At 39.7% G+C, this 25,082-nt stretch overlaps 1 protein-coding gene across 5 annotated transcripts in view; it reads left to right on the top strand.

The window, feature by feature from the left end:
• TMTC1 (transmembrane O-mannosyltransferase targeting cadherins 1) overlaps positions 1–25,082 on the top strand; it is a 282,846-nt gene that overhangs the window by 198,496 nt on the left and 59,268 nt on the right. For all 5 annotated transcript variants that reach the window (XM_050748517.1, XM_050748516.1, XM_050748520.1 and 2 more), the window contains 2 exons: positions 9,220–9,333; positions 24,181–24,324. In XM_050748517.1, coding sequence (XP_050604474.1) covers positions 9,220–9,333; positions 24,181–24,324 — 258 coding nt within the window. The remainder of the gene's footprint in view (positions 1–9,219; positions 9,334–24,180; positions 24,325–25,082) is intronic.

The raw sequence follows: 25,082 nt of genomic DNA, 5'->3' as shown, positions 1-25,082 counted from the left end.
GAAATTTTGTGTAATGTGCAAATCAAAGCTATTGATATTTTTTAGAAATCTTTGCCTATTATCATTTATCTATGCCCTGAGAAAACTTTTAAGAATCTGAGACTTTAAAAGACTATTAAGACTGTTCTTTCTCCTTCAAGGCCAGAACAGATGTTTTTATGAATTCATCTGTGCTGAGTAATGTTCAGATCAGTCAAACAAACATTTACTGAGAATCTATGAGGCACGTTAAGGTTAGTGGTTGAGTGCGGGGTCTGGAGTTAAGCTTTCTGGCTCTGCTCCAAGTTCTGCCATTGAATAGCTGTGTGATCTTAGGCAAGTTACTTAACCACTCTGTGCCTTAGTGTCTTCATTTTACAATGTAAAATACTAATGTTTATCTCCTGAGTATAGTGTAAGAATAAAATAGTATGTGAAAGATGCACAGGACAGTTTCTGGCATGTGGGAAATGCTGTGTAAGGTTTTCAGATTGTTACTGTGCAGTGTGTTCTAGGATGAGAGAGAGAGAGAGAATGTGCATGCAGGACCTGGGAATCTGCATGGGAGGCAACACATGAACATATTTCATTATAATGCAGTGTTAAACCCAGAACACTATGTAAGTACAGGTGGGTGGGTAGGTGACTAAGACCAATTCAGGCCGTCAAGGATTATGCTCTTGTAGGTCTGAGCTGAGTATTAAAAGAGGAGAAAACCCTAAATTAGCCATAATGGCCCAAAACACAAGCCGGCTGAGTTGAGTAAGAAAAATTTACAATAATTTCAGAGATGGTGATGCCCTTGGCAGAGACTCCATCTTCCCCTCTGTTCCAGACAATAAACCCATAGACCATTCCTAAAACATATGGCCTCACCGAGGCCTCTCTAATTATGTGGGATGGTTTTGCCTGGCCTTTCCATGAGCAATCTTACAGAGTATCTTAAGATAGAATTTTGTGTTGAGAAAATACAAATTTTGGTCAAGCTCCAGCCTTTCCAGCGGAGGCCTCCTTTTACACAAAAGATCCCACTGTGTGATATATTTTTAGGAGATACAGATGCGGGGTTCCTGCATAATTTTATTTATTCATTGATTTATTTTTGAGACAAAGTCTCATTCTGTCACCCAGGCTGGAGTGTAGTGGCGTGATCATGGCTCACTGCAGCCTTGACCTCCTAGACCCAAGTGATCTTCTCACCTCAGCCTACCGAGGAGATGGGACTATCGGTGTGTGCCACCTCACCTGGTTAATATTTTTTTATGTTTTGTAGAGAACAGTTATTACTGTATTGCCCAGGCTGGTCTCTACTCCTTGGCCTCCCTAAGTGTTGGGATTACAGACATGGGCCAATGTGCCTGGCCAAAACTTTTTCTATCAGCAAGAACCTTACACACAAAAAGCACAAGAACCCAGCACTTGTGTCTTATCAGAGGTGTGGACAGGGTAAATTGTCTAAGCTGAAATAGCCTTTACAGAAGCCAAGATTTGAACCCAAATCTGGTATAAAAATCAAAAGATACATAAACTTTGCCATGCCTATATTTTACATTGTTTTAACCTAAGCTAGCTCAAGTATAAGCAGAGAGAAAAAGATTTATGATCATAGCTGCAAGGCATATTTTCTTTAATTCTTACAGTAAGAAGCTGTTCTATGTGCTGAACTGGTAGGTAGATCACCGCATAGCTCTGGTTGGGCCTAGTGACAGCCCAGAACCCTACATTTGTTTGGAGTATATAAATATAATAACATAATTTGATTAGATTAAACCCTCTTCCCTCTCCTAATCTTCAAAATACCTGGAAAGGGACAAACATATTTCCTTTTGCATCCAGCTCAGGGTCTCTCTAAATCCCATTCCTGAACTGTTTAAGTGATCCACAGACCAGCAATTAACATTTATGGCCTTGATCATCTTCCTACTCTGTAGGAAAAACAGTAGTTCTCTTTCCCCTTCTCTGAATTGCTGAGGCAGAGAATTTAGAATACCTCCCAGGGAAAAGAATATAAACCAGGTACTGACAGATTCTTTTGTAAAGGTCAGATAGCAAATATTTTAAGCTTTGTGGGTCATACAGCCTCTTTTGCAACTATTTAACTCTGATGTTGTCTTGGGGAAAAGACTAAAGACAAAATGTAAACACATGGACATACTCATGACCCACAGGCTGTGGTTTTGCTTGCCAATCATATAAACATTGTGATAGTGACATTCTAATGTTACTTCGGTCTTATGGTACTGATTTTGTTAAGCATCAACTGTTGATCAACTTCACGATTGATTCTGACCATTTACTGGCCTTGGCTGAAATATCTGCTCAATGATTTATTGGGTCTGTAACCTTACAAAAAGGTCTTCATCTCTCTGAGCTTCAATTTCCTCATCTGTAATATGGGAGGCAGAGTAATACTACTTATTTGACAAGTTACAGCAAGGACTAAAGGAAATGATCCGTGGAAACTGGTGCTTAGCCCAGCACCTGATTTAAAGTAAGCATTCCATAAGTACTGTCCATCCTGTGTGTGGCGTTATAAAATCTCAGGTCAAGACAGGGGTCAGAATTGAGGAGAGTCACAAATTCTTCTTCCTTTCCTTTTTGCTAACCTCTGACTGAATACTACGAATATTTTTTTCATGTTTGTTTTCTAATTAGGAATTTGGGGATGGTCCTCCTGACCTATTGTCCAATGATGCCAACAAAACAAACTGATGTTCTAAAACCTTGGAGATACACCTGATTAAAGTAGCTTTTTTGTTATTTATCTAGTTTTCCACAATAAAAGGTGTGAGGGAGATATGTGAAATGCATGAATTTAAAATCCTGAGTTGAAAGGGAGATGTTTATTTATAATCACTCTTGTAATTATTAACAGGGTTTTGAGTTCAGTCATATAATTTATGAATATTATATTTCTCTGTGGAATAAATACGGGTATAGCTGGATGTTTCCATGATAATAATTGTAAGTATGAAATTGAAGCATCAAAAAAGCAAACAGGGAGACTATTCCTGGAGGGAAGAGTGACCTGGCCAGTTAAGTTCCAGGGAAAGTGTTGACTTTGGCTTGTTGTTTATTTTCCTTTTTTTCACAAACTGTTCATTTTGAAATGAGAGCCTAGAAAAACATAGCAGAAAAATATCACAGAGAGAACATAAAGGTCAAAACCAACAATGGGAAAAAGCAGTGTGTTCTTAGGATTTTAGTGACTCCACCCACTTCTGCTTGCCTGTTAGGAACATTATTACTTCCTCTTGCCATTATGAAACAATGCCCTGATCTCAGCAAGGACCATGTTTCCACAGGCCCAATTGTCTATTCCTGGGGTGGGGCATAAGTTAGAATTACTGTGCTAATCACACAGAGAAAAGGATCAATTTCAATAAATATGTCAGTTGTATTCATTGCTATAATCACAGGTGCCTTCAAAACTTACCGCTACCATGCGCTATTTAGTTCTAGATAGAAAAAGTCGGGAATTTTCCTTAATAGAAATTTGATTATTAATGCCATTACTAATATGCTTACTTGGCTAAATGTAATGCCAATATGACTAAATTTATGTTGGATACTATCATTCGAAAAATTACATTAAAATTCTAGCTACCTATCATACATTTTAGTTACTTTTTAACATTCAAATAAGGAGATTTTATAAACCATAAAGATATCATAAATGAAAGATAGTGTTAGTATTTTAGCACCCACCTCCGAAAAGAAGTATCCACAATCTATATAGGAAATGCCTTTGGTTGTCGTAGAAATGCAATACTGTCACTTATGACTGGACCACTGATCTTCTCTAAGGCTTGGCTCTCTGTTGTGTAAAATGAGAGGAAGACAAAGAAAATGAAATGGTCACCAGGGATCCTTTGGGTCCTCCTATTCTGTGTGGTGTGAGGATTGTGATTCCGTGTACCATAGGAGTGACAAGTTCTCATTAGGCCATAAGGAGGATGTTTCCTTCTTGGCTACTGGATGCCTCTTAAAAGCAGAGGAAGGGTCCTCATTCTAGTACATGAGAAGCATGAGTATTTTCCTTTGTCTGCAGCAGGTTTTGTTCAGACAACAGGGCAAATGTAGTTCTTGCCTCATTTTAGCCCCAAAGGAAGCTAGTTCAGAGATATGGAACCCCATCAGCAAGGTTTAAGTGAGTGAACACAGAGGAGCTCTTTGTAAAGGGTAAAGCACAAGATAGATGCTGATCTCTGTTTTCAGCAAAACCTAGAGTTGGTTCCCCTGACAGTTTAATACATTGCCCTTCACTAGATATGCTAAAAAAAAAAAAAAAAAAAACAACCCTTTAGCAACTCTACATTTAAAATATACAACCTTCAGGCTATCTTATCAACCTCAGCTGGTGCCAACATTGGACATTGAAAGTACTTCTTAGATACTCTCCATGCAGCCAGAATTTCATCAACACCATCTATGATATTATTTATCCTTCTTTTCAGACAGGGAATAAAATAGAGGAAAAGTAAAAGGAAGCAACCCTCTTTATTCCATGTTCTTTCTTTTTCCTTTTTTTAATTGTATAAAATTATGGTGTACAACATGTTTTGATATGCATATCCAGTGAAACGATTACTGCAGGTAAGCAATTTAACATATCCATTATCTCCTATAGTTACCTGTTATTTTCTTTTTTGTATTAATAGTAAGAGCACCTAAAATCTACTCTCTTTAAAGATTTAAAATATACAGTACCATATTCTTAGCTATAGCCTTCTTTTTGTACATGAGATCTCTAGACTTAGTCATCTACATAACTGTAAATTTGTACCCTTGCACCTATATCTTCTCATTTCCTCTCCTTGCCACACCTACTAACCATTATTCTGTTCTCATTTTCTATGTGTTCAATTTCACTTATTAAGATTTCACATATAAGTAAGATCATGCAGTATTTTTCTTTCTGCATCTGTCTTTACTTAGCATAGTGTCCCTCAGGTTCACTCATATTGTTGCAAATGGCAGTATCTCTTTTTTAAGGCTGAATAATATTTCATTGTATGTATATACCACAAATTCTGTATCCATTCTTCTGTCCATAGACACTCAAGTTGTTTCCATATCTTGGCTCTTGTGAATAAGAGGAAAGCTCCTTGACATTGGCCTCGGCTATGATTTTTTTGATGCAACACTAAGAACTCAGGAAGCTAAAGCACAAATACACAAATGGGACTCCATCAAACTAATAAACTTCCACACAGCAAAGGAAACAAGCAAAAAACTGAAAAGACAACCTGTGGATTGGGATGAAATATTTGCAAACTGTATATCCAATAAGGGGTTAATATCCAAAATATGTAAGCAACCCATACAGCTAAATTGCAAAACAAACCCCACAACTAATCTGATTAAACTGGGCAAAGGACCTGAATGACATCTTTGAAAAGAAGACAAGCAAATGGTCAACAAGTAAACGAAAGGGTTCTCAGCATCACTAATCATCAGGGAAACGCAGATCAAAATCACAATGACATATTACCCCACACCTGTTACGATGGCTATTATCAAAAACACAAGAGATAACAAGTGTTGGGATGGATGTTGAAAGAAGAGAACCTTGGTACATTGTTGGTGGGAATGGAAGTTGGTGCAGCCATTTGTAAAACAATAGGGAGGGTCCTCAAGAAATTAAAAATAGAATTACCCTGTGACCCAGCAATCCTTCCTCTGGGTATTTACCCAAAGGAAATGAAATAGGTACCTCAAAGAGATATCTGCTCTCCCATGTTCACTGTGGTGCATTTTAAATCTCTGAAGCAGCTGTAAATATGGGGTCTGCTGCTTTCAGATGGTCTGTTTCTTTTGGCCGTTCTCTAGTTTCACAGGTGCCCATCAGATCCCTCCCCGGGAGAGGTCCTCAAGCTCCCGGACAGTGGATTTTAGTGGGGCCGTCTTTGCTTGGTCCTCAGAGGCTGTTATTTCAATAAAAGCTCAACAAAAGTTGATGTAGGGGTGGTGCCCATATAAAACGAGGAAGTATGCTCTAACATACTTCTCCAACAGGCTTTAACACATTATATGGAATTTTCCCATTAATCTGACCTTTAAATTAAAAATTAAATGTAAATATGTAAACATTTAAAAAATTAAATGTAAATATGTACTGGTTAAAGTACAACTGCCCAGAAACTAGGTTCTCATCTCGAAGTCCTTCCTCTCTCTCATCAGTTGTCTTCCTGTCTCATTTAATGCAAATAAGTTGCAGGAATTTCTTTTCCAAATAGCCTTCAAACCCATCTGTCTATATTTTATCATTCCTCCTACCACCTTCCTTCAGGCGAAGGAACAGAAACTCTAGAACCAAACTCCTCAGGTCCGAGTCCCACCCCTGCCACTTGCCAGCTGTGTGATCTTGTGGACATTGTTTCTGAAGCAGCTACAAAGGACAAAACAACACCTTCCTGCTCCCACCCCTCCTCATATCATCTTCAAATTGTTGATATCACCCCAGGCAGATGGGCCCCAACGTAGACAAGCACCAGGCAGAAAGTAAACCCTATAGGCACAGTCGCTCAGTGGCATTCGGACAGCCTTACTCTTGCTGCTGGCCCTCCCTCATGATTAAGAACTTGGGCTTTGGTGATTGATATGGACTGAATGTTTGCATCCCTGCAAATTTGTATACTGAAGCTATAACCTCCAGTTTCACTGTATCTGGATATAGGGCCTGTGAGGAAGTGATGAGGGTTAAATGTGGTCACAAGGGTGAGGCCCTAATCCAGGAGGGGTGATGCCCGTATACAACAAGGAAGAGGCACCAGAGCTTTCTCTGTGTGCACACACCGAGGAAGGCCATATGGGTCATATATAGAGTGTGACCATCTGTGAGACAGGAAGAGAACCCTCATCAGAAACTGAATCAGCCATAACTTTGATCTTGAACTTCTAGCCTCCAGAATTGTGAGAAATAAATGTCTGTTGTTTAAGCCACCCAGTCTATGGGTTTTGTGTTTGTTATGGCAGCCTGAGCAGACCAGTACAGTGACCATTTAAACAAAGTTTTTAATGTCTTTGAGAAAAGCCTCATTTTCTTATCTGTAGAATAATTACACCTGCATTAAAAAAAAAAAAAAAAAAAAACTGGCCCAGGCTTAGTATAGGGAAAGGTTAATTTCCAACAAAACTTATTGGTAGGGAGGCCAGTCTATAGTGATCCTTTTTGTAATGATTTATTTTGGTGGACAATCTCAATTAAAAAAAAAAAAAAAGAAGAAGAAGAAGAAGGAAATCTATAAGTGAATTAATGATTGGAGGAAGGAAAAAACTGAATCGACATGAACATGCAGGGCTATTCTCCAGAGAATCAACCATCACCTTGTCCTGCCACCTGCCACCTCTGCTTCCTGGATATCTCCTGATTCCTTCTGTTCCTCCCTATGGCCCCTGCTGAAATTCTGACTATTCTCTTTCTCTCATCTTCTCTCTGCTCCACTCCTATCCCCTGCCTTTCCCTTTCCTCCCTTTCCCTCTCCTCTCCTCTCTGAGGTTCCTCGGCAGCCCCGGAGGAGGTCTCCATGCACTGCAGCCAGAAGACTGCTAAGTTCTTCTCATTTGCTACCCTGTCCCTCACTTCTCTGTTGGAGACTCTGCACTGATTCTCTGCTGCTCTTCAGATAACTCCCCAGGAAGTCTCCAGTGCGACTCACAGGGCCTATTAGATTCTCTCCACTCTAGGACTTAGCATGATCCAGCCACTCTGAATTTCTTCCAGTCCCCCAGAAGCCCCAGGCTCTGTTTTCTTGGGGGCCTCCGCGTAGGACATCCTGCTGCCTTTTCCTCCAGAGGCTAATTTCATTTCTTCTTATCCTTAAAGTCTCAGCTTCACCTTCACTGCCTTCTGGAAGCCTCATCTGATCCCATTCGGGGATAAGCATGCTGTGCTTCCTTGATACCCTGCTCACCTATTGTTACATGTCATTTTGTAGTCCCCTCCTCCTACTTCTTCACCCTCATAAGCTCCCTAAGGGCTGGGACTCTAACCATATTGTATCTCCGGCACCTGGCACAGTGTGTGGTACTGAAGAGACTCTATGTGGATGATACACAACTGTACCATTTACTTCAGCTTAGAGAAATGCTTGCAAACTGATTTCATCAAACCATCTCACTTCTGGAATTTACCCTTTTTAATGATTCTGCTTGGGCCTACATTAACTTTTGCCTTTTTTCCACCACTTTCGTTCATGTAGATTATATGAGGGCCTGGCATGTCATAATTATCTCGAATAAGCCTGACTTTATCACCCTCCATTGTTGAGTCACTAAGGACCTTTCTGAGTCCCCATGCACACTCCCAGATCTGGAATGTGTTTTCCTTTCAATACGGCACCCCTGAGAACTGTGCCATACCAAGGAGGAAGCGATGACCTTGTAGATGGGAGGGGAGCTAGAGAGAGTCTCACACTAACCAGTTGCATGGGTTTCCACATTGAAGGAAACAAGAATGATGGGAAAGAATAAAGAGAAAGAAGACAGAGAATAGAGGACACTGCATGTTACATCTCATGTTTTGTGGAGCAGGTTGTTGTTATGAGCTACTCTCATTTTATGAAAATCATTAAATCTTTGTTTTCCTCTGGTTCTTTATTGTGCACTCAGAGATCACTTAGGGTATTTCATCAACTCTCCATGAAAAAGAAACCTGCTCCAGAGACAGATGCAAAAGGAAGAAAGGGCTGGCCCAATGCTGCAATTCTCCCTAGAAGGAAAAGCATTTGTAATCAGCCTTGGCAGGGCCTGTCTGTGCAGCAGCCCCAGTGTGGGTGCATCTGCCCCTGCACCACAAATTAAGAAAGCGAGATTGGTCTGTTAATTGCAAAGCTGTGTGTGTCCCATGTTGTACAATGTGCTCTCAGGTATACCATTGGACCCTCTTATACTCCCCAAGAAAAGCCTCAGGAAGAGCGACAGAGCCTTACCCAGGCTCCAGCTGTGTCTCTGGCACAACAAAGGCCCTATGTTTATAGGCTAAGGGCGTTTTGTTCACACACAGTTAGCATGCTTGTTCAGCTATATGTAACACAATACTGCCTCCATTGTTTTCTATAGAAAACAACATTTAGTAATTATATAATTCATAAATTTTGGAAGCCTCGTTTTAGGCGACAATGCCTTGTTTTAGAATACAATGGACATTTCAAATGCAGGTTCGTGAAACTGAGTAAAACATAAAGGAATCTGACAATGATATTCTTTGTTGCTTTTTAAAAAATTTATTCATTTTAGGTCTGGAGTTCAAACTCTGCCCCACAATGCCAAGGTTCACTACAACTATGCCAATTTCCTGAAGGACCAAGGTCGGAACAAGGAAGCGATCTACCACTACAGAACAGCTCTCAAGTAAGCACCATACAGGCAGGGTGTTGGCCTTCGTGCTTTAAAGACCGTTGTTTATTTCACTTGGCCCTCCCAGTATATGGAGGGGGAGTTTGTTTCTCTTGACAGTAAACTGATCCTTGGAGGTGGGGTAGCTCTTGGACTCTGAGTCTTTTGGCTCAGTGTTCAAGTCTGCTATTAATGCAATAACTCTACCTTGCATCTAAGTCTTGGTGTTTTCTTGTAAAACTTTTCATTGCTATACATTACACAATGAACTGACAGTTGAATATATATATGCTAACAAGAGTTGGTTGTCAAAAACATACTGGTAAGTTTTTATGGTATTTATTGCAATGAATTTGAATGGTATGCATATAGAAAGCCCTAGACAACCCATGCCTGAAAGTATTTCCATGAAGACATTTGAGTATAGAAATTAAATGCCCTGAAAGTTGTATTAAACAGAAAGGAAATGATAAGACAGTTGATTACCGTATTGGGGATATGTTAGTTTTGTGTGTGTGTGTGTGTGTGTATTAACATTCTCCTTTTAGTCCTCCAATGGAAGAAAAAATACTAAACATATCCTTAGATATGGCTTCAGAAGAAACTAAAAATTTAAGTTCTGCCTTACTAGCAGCAATCTGCTAGTATCAGAAGCGGAAGTACCCAACTAGCCAGTCGGAAATACCCAACCAGCCAGTTATAGTTGCCTGGCAAGCTCCAATTATAGGCAAAATAAAGCAAGGTTAATCCTCTCTTTTATTAAATATTATGATGCTCACAGAAGCCTTTGAAGATGTTTTCATGCCTCTACAGATTGACTGCCTACATTTGGTTGAATTTTCTGACGGTTTCACTTTGGGATATGCTTAAAGTACATCTACCAACCAAATCATGCATTTCACTGAAGTGTCTACTTGGATTGTCTCAAGGCTTATTTTGACAGTGTCATTGTTACATTTACACAAGCATATTGCTTATCAATCAAAATCTTTTAGACTTTAGGACCTGTTACTTAATATTTAACATGACAAATATGGCAGAAGTTGGTTTTGTTTGTGTGTGTGTGTGTGTTTTTTTTTTTTTTAGACAGAGTCTTGCTCTGTCACTTAGGCGGGAGTGCAGTGGCACGATCTTGGCTCACCGAAACCTCCACCTCCCAGGTTCAAGTGATTTTCCTGCCTCAGCATCCCAAGTAGCTGGGATTACCGACATGCACCATCAAGGTCAGCTAATTTTTGTATTTTTATTAGAGACCAGGTTTCACCATGTTGACCAGGCTGGCCTCGAACTCCCGACCTCAAGTGATCCACCCACCTCAACCTCCTAAGGTGCTGAGATTACAGGTGTGAGTCTCCAAACCCAACCTAATATGGCAGAAGTTTTAAACCATACATATCAAGTTTGCTATCAATTATTTTCCCAAATATTACAAGAAATATAAGTTCCAGAGGAATAACTGTATCAAAGCTTTTAGTTGAAGAAGTTTTTTATTGCAGAATAGGAGGTCATTTTTAAGATTTAATCAATAATTCTATTCTTTCATCGGAAGACAGTTTCCAAAATGTTCATAATGCTTATATCTGGGGGATGAGATTATAGATTAATTTTTTCCTTTATAATTTCTTGTGTGTTCCAGGTGTTCCACAATGATTATTCCTTTTGCAATGAGGAAATGTCATTTTTTAAAAGGCATATTCCTTCAAGGGTACATAAAAGTATATTTTGGCTTTAATAATTAATATTTATCAATTTTAGATGGCATTCTTGAAGGGAGGAAAAGGGCAGTAAGTTTGCCTGAAACTTACATGGTTGATAGGAAGTGTATCAGTATCTTTTTAATTGGTTTTGTTATAACAGACTATTTTCTTTCAAGTTCAAAAAGAAAAATAAGGCAGACCCTCAGGCACAGCTTGGAGCAAAAGTATAAATTAAACAAAATTCTCTGGCAGTTGATTTTGTAGAATTATAGTAGCTGGTTGGCTACTTCCGTTTCTTTGCTGTGAAACAATATAAATAAATGTTTGCTTCAACAACTGTGCTTCTGGAAGAAATATGTCCCTTGAGACATGGGGAAAAATGATTAAAGCTATAAATATATTACATATAGTAATTAGTGAAACAGTTTATGCTCTCAAACTGGATTCAAAATACTTCTGGTTAAAAATATCATTTTTGTGTGGATACCTCTGTGGTGAATTTTCAACGGATGTGGGTATTTTTGTTGTTGTTGTTGTTTTTAAGAAATAGATTGTCACTCTTTGTGTTAGAGGGAAAAGGAAAATACCAGAGCTATTCATCATTTTGATGATTATTTATCCTTGGTGACTGGAAGATTGCCCTTATTTTGATGTTGCGATTTCTTTGTGGAAGTTGCTGAGACAGGGATTCCTCTCCCTCCCAGCTGCTCCACCTCTACTTCAACTTTATAGTATCTGATGTTTTTCATATTTGCACACAGCAAGAAAGAGGTGATTAGGGAAATGCAAGGTTAAAGGCGCTATTATCTGAAATCAATTCCAGCAATTATCCATTAGTGTTGTAATGACTGAATAGATCTCAAAGGCAATGGTGAAATTAATCATAAGGGTTGTACCTATACCAGTCTCTTTTTGGCTGGCTTACAATGCTGAAAATAGCACTATAATAAGTTAGTAATTATGTATGACATGAATATTCTGCTTCTTTTAATTTTTTTTATTTTTTGAATAATGCAGAAGTACCACTGACTTCTCCTTCCTCTTTACCTCATTTATAATATTTCTGTAGTATAAGGGAAATCTCCCTTGGAAAATATTGCATCTAAGGTCATGTATTCAGTTTAAGATTCAAATCATCAAAGAAAAATGTCAAAACCCTTTTCTGAAATCCTCAACAAACACCAAGTGTTAGCTTTGCTTTGCTGTGGGGGCAGTTCTCACATTTATAACTCCTGCAGTAATATAAAGCCTGGGATTATCTATGTTGGAGATTCAGAAAACCACTGGCAGACCTGCCATAGGCCTCCAGAGGTCTCTACCATTCAGTTACCCTGGAGAAGGTTTCTAACCTTCTACCTTGTGTGATGGGAGTAGAAAGTCCAGAGACCAAGCAACAAGTCACCCCTTCCTACACTAAACTCCCAAGAAATGCCTCAGCTAATAAGCCCCGAAAGAGAAATAGTGATTCTCCTTGAATAAAGGCAAGATATTGATGTGTACTTGGCCACGTGTGTGCTTTGTCAAATAGCTTAAAAAGTCGGTTAAAAATGGAGAATCATAAAACGAATTAAGCAAACTCTTGAGTATTTTATTTAACACTGAAATTTCAAATGTACATCCATTCACCAATCTTCTGATATCAAATCAAATCCTTCTCTTTGAGTAAGAATCTTCTAATTAGAATCTGCAAAAGCCACCTCCTAATTCATTGCTATGAGTCTCAGTTTTGATATTTAAAATTGGAAGAAAAATTTAAAGAGATTTGCAACATAATTTGAGTAGACTGAGATTTTTCTAATTTTTCTCTTCCAGTCTTTCACAATTATTTCACATCTAATTCAACAGTGATTTTTTGAACATCTTTCCTTTTTGAGCATTTTCAAAGCATTTACTTATTTTCCATAGAAATAATTCCTTTTCACACTTAAATTTTATCAGTTTGCAAGACCAGGCTCTTTTCTCCTGGTGTAACTAAATTTTGTATTGTGCTTTTAATGCTCCTATACAAAAGAAATCTTCACTCACTATTTAGTTGCCTAACACATGGGAAGGGATAGAGCTAAAATCTTTCTGATGAGAATGTTTAATGCATAACATAGAGACTTGTTATGATAATAGTGCCTATTGATATAATTCTTTGTATTCCCTCCCGTATGGATCACAGGAACTTTATAAGGACATTGCATTAGACTGCAATACGTGTATGTAGAAAAATAAAGTAATAAAGGATTGAGTACTGAAGAGACACCATATCATTAGAGTCTAAAGAAATCTACCCATGTCGAATTAACCAATGTTTGCTGATACCTTGAGTATATCAGTAAGACTACTTTATTATAATTCCTTTTAATAATGCGGTTTATAAAACTATTTCTGTCATGTTCAAACAGAAAAAAATAAAGCAGACCCTAAGGCATAGCTTGGGGTGAAGTCTGAACATGTTTAAAAAATCAGGAGTCAATGAGTATTTTAAAAAGTCCTTCACACAGCCTATTTTAGGTGAACATTTAAGATAACTCTCTCATGACCACAGGTGGACTTGGATACCAGCTGCCGTGTATTTCTGGAAGGAATTAAAATTTCAATTACCATTTGTTAGCCAGGTTTAACAAGTGGAGATATGTTCTTCAGCTGATGTGGTATTTTCAGGTATAAAAGCTCAAATATGCTTTCTAATATCACAAGTAGACACAAAATTATGTTTGTTGCTTCTTGTTGACGAAATTACATTCTCACTATATATATGCTGTGTTAATTAAATCTGGCAGTTTTATTCATAAGCTCAGGAAATTAAACATTATTTCGTTTAGAAAAAAAGAACAACAGAATTTAAGTCACATTGTGGCCATACTTATGAACTGAATTTCAAAATGAAATCTCCATAATTTATTTTCAGAGAAGTTTCACTTTCTCTGGCTATCTTAGATCACTTTTTCATCTTAAAAACTCTCTTATATATGGGTCCCCAGAAAACAGAATCCAAGGCAAAGATTTGCAAGCAGGAAGTTTGTTAAGGAGCACCCTCGGGAACATCAGGGGAGCAGGAGAGAGAAGATGTTGAGTAGAACGCAGTTCCAACAGAGGCCTCGGCTGATCCCATGGGGAGCTCTAGAACTGGGATATCCCCTTAGAGATGTCATGAATGGAGGCAAGAGATTTACCTTTAAGCCCCCATTTCAACCAATCGCTGTATCCGGGACGGGAAGGCAACTCCCCAAGGCTGAAAGCAATGCCCAGAGAGGAGCTGGACTCTGAGCTGCCAGCAGCCAACACTCCTAGCAGCCAGGAGAATATGCACTTCAGCCTCGATGGGGAACTTTACACCAGCTGTGATTTCTTGTATAAGTAAATATGGCAGGTTTAGCAAAATAGGGTTGAGATTTTCTGTTAAAAATGAGAATAGCGATGCTGCCTACCTCATAGGGTTGGGGGATTACCAGATAATTCATATAAAAGACTTAAGCAATATCCTTAAGTAATGAGAGCAATGACACCCTCAGTAAATGTGACTAATACACAGAATCCAACCACCTCCTTCCACCTCCACTGGCCCACCACCTGTCACCTGGACTGCAGCAATATGCTCCTAATTGGTGTTGTGGTTTTCACCTTTGCCCTGTTACCCTTCAGTCTGTTCTCAGTAGAGCAGCCTCAGGGATCTTCCCAGCACTTTGGGAGGTCGAGATGGGTGGATTACATGAGGTCAGGAGTTCAAGACCAGCCCCGCTGGAGCCCCACTCACAGCAATCTGGAGCTCAGGAGGCTCCAGTTACCCCACCTCACTCACAGGGAAAGTGGGAGGCCCTGCAGCAGCCTCCATGCTCGCCCTGCACCACCTGCCGCCTTACTTCCATGACCCATCTCCTGCTCCTCTTCTTGCTTACTCGGCTGCAGCCACACTGGGCTGCAGGCACATGCATGCCAGCCACGTCACCTTCCTGTTTCAGGGGTTCTGCGTTCTGCTGTCTTCTCCCAGAACCCTTTCCCACTTACCTCAATGGCCGCCTCCCTCACACCCTTCAGCACTCCTCATATGTGTCATCGGCTTCGCCATCAGGCCTCCCCGGGCCACCCCACTGAAGACCGCAAATACCACCAGCATCCCCTGTTCCCCCTCTTAGTTTCATTTTTCTCCATTTATCACCCTCCGCTCTACTCATCTATCATTTTGTTAATTGTCTGTGTCCCTCCTCTACCCAGTAAACTGCATGAAAGCAGAAATCTTTGTCCTTATCTCCAGCATGGAGGAGAGTGCCAGGAACACGGCACTGAGTAAATATTTGTTGAATGGAACAATGCTACATATAAACTTCTTTATACTGTGGTTTTTTGTGTTTGTTTTTTGAGACGGAGTCTCGCTCCTGTTGCCCAGGCTGGAGTGCAGTGGTGCAATCTCAGCTCACTGCAGCCTCTGCCTCCTGGGTACAAGCGATTCTCCTGCCTCAGCCTCCCAAGTAACTGGAATTACAGGCACCTGCCACCGTACCTGGCTAATTTTTGAATTTTTAGTAAAGACAGGGTTTCACCATGTTGGCCAGGCTGGTCTTGAACTCCTGACTTCATGTGATCCACCTATCTCGACCTCCCAAAGTGCTGGGGTCACAGGCGTGAGCCACTCCACCCAGACTTATACTGTGTTTTTAAAGTATGTGAATTACCTAGAATGTTTTAAAAGGTAACTGAGGTATAACGTAAAACCTGAATGCCATCAATAGCAGAAGATCCTAAATTACTTCTATCTTTTCCTCTTCCTGGGTGCTAGATTGGCAAGGGGTAGACTTGTGATGGATAATTTCATGTCAGCTTGGATGGGCCATGATACCCAGATATTTAGTAAAACATTATTCTAGATGTTCCTCCAAAGGTACTTCTTGGATGAGATTAACATTTAAATAAGTAGACTTTGAGTAAAGCAGATTATCCTCCAGAATGTGGGTGGGCCTCATCCATCCTGTTGAAGGACTTAACAGAAAAAGACAGACTTCCCTGGAAGGAGAGGAAATCCTGCCCACAGACTGCCTTCTGGATTCTAACTGCAGTTCTTCCCTGGGCCCCCAGCCTGCCAGCCTACTCTGCAGATTTTGGACTTGCCAGCCTCCACAATCATGAGAGCCAGTTCCTTAAGAAAAGTGTCTCCCTAAATATACACATCCTGTTGCTTCTGTTTCTGTGGAGAACCCTAATTCAGATTTTCCTCTTTTACTGCCCTGCTGGTTTTTCACCCCTAAGGCTGATCTGTTCTTTTCTGCTCGAGGTTCCATGATTTCCAATTTCTCAGAGCTTATTTATAATCCTCTGTTTAAATCCTTTGCTTCCTTCCCTTCACCTGGCACTTTTCCATTAATATTTAAGTATTCTCGAGTTGCTCCTACCATCAAACAAACAAACCAGTGGCTCTGCATCTCTTGTTTCCCTCCTCCTGCCATTCATCTGTGTGCTTCCTTATCTCCTTCCTGCCTTTCAAGTGTCAAAATTTCCCAGAAAGTTGCAATGTCTTCCTCATTTTCTCTCATTACTCACTCAACTGCATTCTGGCATCAGCTCCCTCCCCACCCTTGAAACTGCTCTCCCCAAGGTCACCAGCTGCCTCTATGCAGATAAATCCAATGGACCATGCTTGGGCATCAGATTACCTAACTCTCAGTAGCATTTGACTTTGATGACCACTCCCTCCTCCTTAAAGTAATTCTCTTTTAGCATCTGTGACACCATGCTGTCTTGCTTTTTTCCGCTCTTTCTTTAGACTGTGCTGCCTCCACCAACCCTTAATGGAAGAGTTCTCAGGAATCTTTACTCCTTCCCTACACCTTGTTCTCTTCTCAATCTTTGCTTTCTAAGGGGTTTCTTCAGTCCCAAAGGCTTCAGTTAGCATCTTGTATATGCTAGTTGACCCTCAAATCTGTGACTTTACCCAGTTGGACATTTTTACGAATTGCCCTCTGCACCTCAAACTCAACTGGTCATCTTCTACCCAAAACCTGCTCCTTGTCCTTTATTTTCTTCCTTTCCATTCTCTGCTTCAGCCAGAATAAAATCCTTTCAGTTTCTCAAGTTCTGTTTGGTTTTGCTTTCTCTCCTTGGAACCCTTTCTTTCCTCTTCCTGCTCTTACCCCTCCCTTGCGCTCCCAGTCCCCTTTATTGCTGCCCCTCCCAGTAAATCATCATGTCTCCTGGAAAAACCCTGGTGAATGTCTCAGGCACCTCTCATTTGCCCTCCTCCTGTATGCTGCTGTCAGCTCCTGCTCAGCTTTACTGCTCTGTCTGCTCTCCTTACAGAGCATTAGAGTCCATTGGTTTTCCTGTCTCTTCTGCCACAGGGCACTCTTGAGGGCAAGGACAGCTTTCTCTTTACTGCTCTGTGCCCTTAGCAAACAACCTGGCACATTGTACGTGCTTAATATGTGCTTGTGAAAAGAAAGGCTGGACAAACATAATGCATAAAATCTCTATCACAGTTCTCTTAGAGTCAGAGAACAACTCCATAAGGACAAACAGTGTTTCTCAATGACAGAGCTCTTGATATTTTGCAGAACAACTTTTCTTTATGCAGAACTGTCCTATGCATTGCAAGATGTTTCACAGTCCTAGCTCCTGCCCCTTATATATCAGGAGTAATACCCAGTTCCTGTGGTGGATATTGAAAATGTGCCCACTCTCCTCCCCACTCCTCTTGATCTCCTTACTTGGCAGTTATTAATTAGGAATACGAACATACTTTTCCTACAAATACCATTGTATCTTCTCTGAGATAGTCCATCAACCAGAGTGCACTCATGCTTGAAAGTGTTAGTGGAACGAGGATCCCAGGTGCACATTGATCTGTCACACAGGAGCCACACAGGATTTTGAATGTCCTTATAACCTTGGATATAGCTTTTTCAATTACACGTGTCTGGAATTCCATTTGGTCTTGAGCATATTGGAAAAACTTGGAGAAAATTGCTCTGGTGCCTATGGGGATCATTTGCTTCAGATGATGAAGGATTGACAGGCTTTGGAGGGAGTGCTTGACAAAGAACATTCCCACATTCTTAAAATGGAGAGGGTTACTTGCCCTTCACATCTGAGAATTCTCGGTATAGGAGAAACAGATGGACACAGAATGACTTGAGTATTCACTAGGTTAGCGATGAAGAAATTAATGGATGTAATTTTGACTGATGGGAGCAAGTTGAAAGCTATCAGCAACAGTGAAGAGAGTGATTTTTCCGAGGATGAAGAATCCATGTGAGGAAGGAGAACTGGCTGCTTCAACCTGGCATGGGTTCATCATGGCTACAGAGGGAGCCAGTCAAACCACCCAGAGGTCCTGCAGCTAACCCCAAAATATGAAATGTATGTAGTGTAACAGGTGTGATGATGGATATTTTTATATCCACCATCTCATTTGTTCACATAGAAGCCCATTTATTCACAGAGAAGGTCAATATGTTATTAAGCTTACTTTTTTAGAGAAAGCAACTAAAGCACAGACATAAATTCAAAAGCACATAGCTGGAATGCCTCTCATGGCTTCTGACTCCAAATCCAGTTATTTTTCCACTCCACCAAAGCAGTTTCCTATCTATCCTGCCACAAAAACCAAAGTTCACCCCAAGCCTCTGAGAAAGGTTAATTATGTTCACCATTTCTATTTAAAGGAATAGAGAAATACTTAATTCAGTAAACTTCCCAACCTCTAGCAGTAAATTCTCAGGAATCAGGTTCAGCCATTTAAAATGATTCATTTCCTAAGGGCACTCGAGAGCCATGGCTTTACTCTGCATAGTCTTGGAAAACTGACTGGGAGGAGCCCTTCTACATCACTATTGGAGGTCATCCATTGTGCAAGGTCAGATGATTTAGCTGGCCCCTCTTGAAGAGTGCGTCACATTTCCCTGAATTGCAGTTGAGGCTTTCCCCCAAGGCTATCTGTAATGGATCAGAAGGAGCACAGTGCAGAATGAAAGTGGTAAAACTTATTTGCTAGGTGTTAATGGCAATTTCAAACAATTAAACAAGCAGACTAATCAAATGATCAGTTTTACTCAAGTGCAATTTAGTAACATGATGACTTAAATTTTGCAACATAAAGGAACCATGCACTTAAAATATGCCACAGACTAATATGGTTGGAAATAATGCTGTCAACTCTTGAAATGAAGTTTATTTTGTATATTTTTCAGTCCAGTGGAATTCAGGTTTTATGGTGGAATGTTTTTCTCAGTCATGTTTTTCTTTTGGACTCTTATTTTCTCAACAGGAAATAGAAAATAAACATCTGACCTTAGCATAGTTAACCTCAAATAAATTAATGTGTGGTATGAAAATCGGACAAGTATACACACACTGAAAATAAATCAGGGTGTGTATACTCTGAAAGGAAATTGCAAGCTAGAGCACATCATTCAATATTATTTGAACAATGAAATGCCATATAAGGCACTCAGATAATGAAAAGTAAACAGCATTCTTAACTTTGGAATAGATTGTACAAAATTTAAAGTAAATAACTGACATAAAATTCACAACTTGATTTTATTCACATACAGCTTATGTCTATGGATCTTTAGGTGAGGTTAAAGCTTAAGAAGGGTAAATCAGAAAGCATGTATGTAAATCTTACACACTTACTGAGTGTGGTTAATCCCAAATAGCTTTCCACAATACTGTGCTTTTCAGAGACACCATGATTATTTTGTATGACAGAAGACAAATTTTTGCAGTGAAGATTCTGAGTAGCCAAACTTTCTGGGTATTGAGTCTATTTCACTTCTGCCACTGAAAACTAGTTCCTATAAGAGCATAGCTGAGTGATTTAGCCAAAGAAACAAGAAGATGAAAAGAATTATTTCAAATGAAGCTCTAATTTATTTGCTGAATGTTGAATGACAAATGAAGTTTGAAAACAGATTTACAGGAGCCAACTGCCTTCTTGACATTTAAGAACACAAGTGCTTCTGAGATGTCTTTTCTTTTCCTTTAAAAAATGGAGTTTCACTGTCTCCCAGGCTGGAGTGCAGTGATGTCACCATCGCGCCCTGCAGCCTCAAACTCCTAGGCTCAAGTGGCTGAGATGTATTTTTTTATAACCTATTATTTACTTAATTTCTCTGAGTTTCCCTTTCCTCAACTGTAAAATAAATAGTACAGTAATTCTACTTAAGCAGTTTTGAAGGGTAAATGAGACAATGCCTGAGACAGCACTTTAAAAATGTAAAGTACCATTTACACATCCTAGGTCCTCTGGAACTCATTTTCTCTTGTTCCTGCCTTCTATTTTTTGCTTAGACAAGTGTTCCTTCCCAGGGACTTTCTCCTATTAACATGTTGACATTCATTCTTCAGAGACAAGATGAGAGTCCTTGACTGCCTACTCTATTAATTCTACTTAAGGAAATGTCACTAGATAAAAATTAAGAACCCCTAAAATGCTTAAATGGATATTGTTTATCCAGAAACTAAACTACCCAATACTTGAACACAAATTTTTCTTCAACTCATAGAACTACATCCCTATATGTACGTGTATTTTATTTTTATTTTTATTTTTATTTTTTATTTTTGTAGAGACAGGGTTTCGCCTTGTTGCCCAGGCTGGTCTCAAACTCCTGAGTTCAAGCGATCTGCCAGCCTGGACCTCTCAAAGTGCTGGGATTACAGGCATGAGCCACCTCGCCCGGCCCCATACATTTCTTTTTTAGTGAGGAAATAATAAGCTTCTTTGTACCCCAGAACAATTGGACAATATAACTCATTTTCACTATAATAAATTTTAAAAATTAAATAAAAATAATAATAAATAGCAAAAGAATTTTCATAAACAATTCAATGTTGAAGAATACTGTGAGAAAGAAAATCCAGTGAGTGCTCTTACAAAATCAGGCCTGAAAAAATAGCCCTGAAAAATCACCACTGTTGCACTTCAGCAAATCTTTTCTTGAGGTTTTGTGGGATGGGGAAGGGAATAACCACTATCAGGACATTTGTAAAACATACCTGTAGAAGTTAAAGTCAAGATGGACTTAATTTATTCTGACAATTGATGTAGCAACATAGACATCTCTTAAATTATTCATCTTTCCAGTAGAAAATTCCCTTCCTGGAGAGATCAGAATTGAATTAGGCCCAAGTTAATTCAAACGCAAATTTATTTAAAAAGTAAACACAGAAAATAAATTTTGTCCTTGCATAGGTCTGCTGTAGAGTGCGTGTTTTAAGAAAATATTTACATCTGTTTTTTTTTTTTTTTTTAGATATTTTTTCTGACCTGGTTGTTAAGAATCCTTTTAATGAAATTCAGCTTGGTTTCATAAATAATGCAAAGTTTGCTTGTGATTAGGTGAGCCTCCTCAGGTACCCAGAGAGAGAAAGCATATTAATACTAATGGCTAGCAAGCCGTTAGTATTGCCAGGAATAAGCAACAGCTACACATTTTCCAGGTGGAGGGCTTTGCTAGGTTATAGAGTCAGCGAGTCCCTGTAAATATCAGCAGTCTCCTTTCTTGAGGATTTGGGGCTCTTTGCTAACATAGAACCTCTTCCCTGACTATAGTTGGTTCCCCTCCTGAGCATCACGTTTCTGCAGCTCCAAGTTGGTTCTTGGAGCACAAGGCATAGTAAAGGCCTTTCCTCTTATAGTGCTTCTGTTTCTCTTTACTTCTCTTCTTACTATTCACTTTTGTTTTTAAGAGTTCAGGGTGGACTTGAATTCTGTTTCTGATTTGAAGGAAACAAAAGAGAAAGTGAAAGCCATTTCTGTAGTCAGTGGCCTTTGGAATACATGACTGTTCATTTAAATGGCAGCGGGGTCATGAGTGAATATAAAATTCATGAAGTTGGGCTTAAAACTTACTGGAGATGACCGGCTGCTTGCAGAGCAAACAGGCACCTTACATGGGTGATCCCATGGTGGAAGGTCTTATTGAATTTAGCCTGTCCTTTCCTTTAGTGTTTTCACCTCAGAAGTTCATTTCAAGGGCTCAGAGCCTTAAAGAAATAAGAAAAAGAGAAAATCTTAAGAAATTATCTCCTCTAAGAAAAAGGAAGACACACATCCGAGATATGCTTTCTGTTACTGCTTGTTGTAAAGGAAATAAGGAGTATGGAAATTGACCTCATCACATGCACTGGACAACCCTTAAATCTTTTGATGGTTACAGTGCTTTGCTGAACATACAAAGCAAACAAAAACCAAAGCTTCTTTAGAAGAATTCGAGTCCTGGCTGTGATGTGCTCAGCAACCACTTCCAAAGTAATTCTTAGACACAGGCTTCGCAGGACACTTTTCTGGGCATAGAGTGAAGGAACAGGTACAGAAACCTATTATGCCCTCATCATAGCCTCATATCTTCTAAAGGCATCTCAGAGAGAGCACCAAGCGCTTGTCTCTCAGGAACTGAAGTTGGATGTTATGGGGCCAGTATGAGAGACCCTTAAGTTGTCTGTGCTAATTAAATGCGATCAGAGGGAAGCAAACAACAGCGCATGTGCTGGGTCAGTGTGCTTTCTGCCAGACTTCCTCTAAAGATCTCCCTCCTAACAGCCTCCAAAGCTTCTTTGAATAATTAGAGCTTTCAGACTTTGGGAGGATGTAATATTCATTTGAATTGATTCTAGCCCTTGTCAGTCAAGGGGAACATTACAGAGTGCCTTCCTGGAAATATTAGTTCTGAGGGATGTTTATAGCTCTCTGTAAGGGAGTAGGGAAGGGTCAAATAAACTTAAGAGACTCTGAGTAGAGCAAAGATTAAAAAGCTGTGCAACTTGTCTTCCCTGTCCTTTTAATAGGAACCTTTTCTGTTCCAGAATTAAACTGATCTTTTTAGAAGGTATGGAAAAGGGAGCAAGCATGGCATTTTATTGTCAAGGGGTTTGACAAGTACAGATCCTGTTTTTATTACTTGGGCATTATCTTGGCATTTCTACATTAAAAGCCAGCTCTACCGGCTTATTCAAAGTACTCTGGGTGACAAAGGTGGAACAAACCTACCAGACTGCTAACTATGTCTACTCTGAACATATCAAAAGCAATTAAATTATGGAGGTGTGTGGATTTGGCTTCTTTATAGTTTTGAGTTTAGGAAATAAATTGGTTCCCTTCCTACCTTAATCAGTATAAATTTGATGTACTGATGTCCACCTCATACTCTTTTACATTTGCTTTTGAACATTAGGAATGCTATTTTTTTACTTCATCTTACCTTTTTTTTTTTTTTTTTTTTTTTGTCTTTAAGTGTTCTAAGTTCTTAGTATTTTCTGTCTGAGACTGTACCGGGACAGGTGGAACCAAATTGCAGTAGGAGGGGGGAAATGAGATAAAATAGAAAAAAGAGAAGAGGAGGCATTTTGGAGATTAAGTTTATTTTTATGGGGTGACATTATATATCATCCTTTCTCAGTCATGGCAGTCTTACTAATGCTCCAATCCAAAGATGTTTATGGGCCAGGTGTGGTGACTCACGCCTATAATCCCAGCACTTTGGGAGGCTGAGGCAGGCAGATCACCTGAGGTCAGGGGTTCGAGACTAGCCTGGCCCACATGGTGAAACCTAGTCTCTACTAAAAATACAAAAATTAACTGGGAGTGGTGGCGGACACCTGTAATTCCAGCTACTTGGGAGGCTGAGGCAGGAAAATTGCTTGAACCTGGGAGGCCAGGGTTGCAGTGAGCCGAGATCCCGCCACTGCACTCCAGCCTAGGCAACAAGAGCAAAACTCCGTTTTTTTGGGTTTTTTTTTTTTTAAAGATGTTTATGAAGATTCCTTCTCAAAGGATCGCTCAGCATCTGGTATACATAGTGGATCCTGCACAGGCAGCTGGTCAGAGGTCCCACCAGGCCACAAACTCAGGCTAGAAACTTAGCACCTGAGGCAAGGAGGGTTTTCTATCACAAGAAGTGGAAAGTAATCTCATTAAATGTCTTTAACCCTGGTAGATCCACATACTATTTATTCTTGTACTATTTAAGAATTATTTAATTATAAATATGTGCATCCTTGCCCTAATTATATACTTTCACCTGCAAAAGTCGTTGACCAGTAAGATTGTACACAAACCATTCAAGTACAAGAATAATTCAGTATTTCATGTTGGCTGTTCATACCTGGGGAAAAAAGAACAAGCAAATTGTGCCTAACTTAGTAGTTTTTGAACCATCACAGCTTAATATTTTTAACTTTTCAGGTTGTATCCACGCCATGCAAGTGCGCTGAACAACCTTGGAACACTGATAAGAGACACAGCAGAGGCAAAGATGTACTATCAGAAGGCTCTTCAGCTCCATCCACAGCATAACCGGGCTCTTTTCAATCTGGGGAATCTCCTCAAGTAAGTGGGACATCGATCAGGTGGCCTTGTGATTCCAAGGAACCCTTTCCTTCTGAACACTCATTTGATTGTGCTGCACTTGCCTCTTGCTGGAGCTAAGTAATTAGGGTTTTCAGACTTTGGCAGTGTGTAACATGCATCTCAGTTTCTATTCCTTATCAGTCAAAAGCTGTATTTCCCAGAGTGTCTTTCTGGAAATAGTAGTTCTGGAAGACTTTCATAGATTGTCTCTAAAGGAGTAAGAATGGAAAAGTGTTACGTCGTCAGATAAATTGAGAACATGCTGAGTTAAGCAGATTGTTTATTTATGGAAAGAAGCTTTAATATGCTAATATTCTTTGTGAATCTTCAAGAAGGGACTGTGGGATAGTCATTTTTGTCTTTTCTGTGTGTGTGTGTGTGTGTGTGTGTGTGTGTGTGTGTGTGTGTGTGGAGGGAAGGCATTTTCCAAGACAAATATTCCATAATATACTTTGGGAAAGGCAGCATTCTCTGAAGTTATAGACAAATGGTTAACCATACTTCGACCCAGTTTGTGTTATAGGTGAGAAATAAAGTGAGGCTTGCTGGAATTAGTGGTGGGAATTAGTACTGATGACTTTGGTGCTTAGGAATAGTTCTCAGACATAACCTCTAGTGTTTGCATTTTACTTGCTGCCCTGATAAAGGTTGATAGTGTGATTGAAGTTACTGAAGACTACAGTAAAGGGTGCTTTTGCATCTTGTGTGTTTATGAATATAGTCTAGGCATGTTGGTG

This window comes from Macaca thibetana, chromosome 11 (assembly GCF_024542745.1).
Source record: "Macaca thibetana thibetana isolate TM-01 chromosome 11, ASM2454274v1, whole genome shotgun sequence".
In the NCBI taxonomy this organism is placed as follows: Eukaryota; Metazoa; Chordata; class Mammalia; order Primates; family Cercopithecidae; genus Macaca; species Macaca thibetana.
Note: the sequence above shows the minus strand (reverse complement) of the source record. Positions and strands in the feature narration are given on the sequence as shown.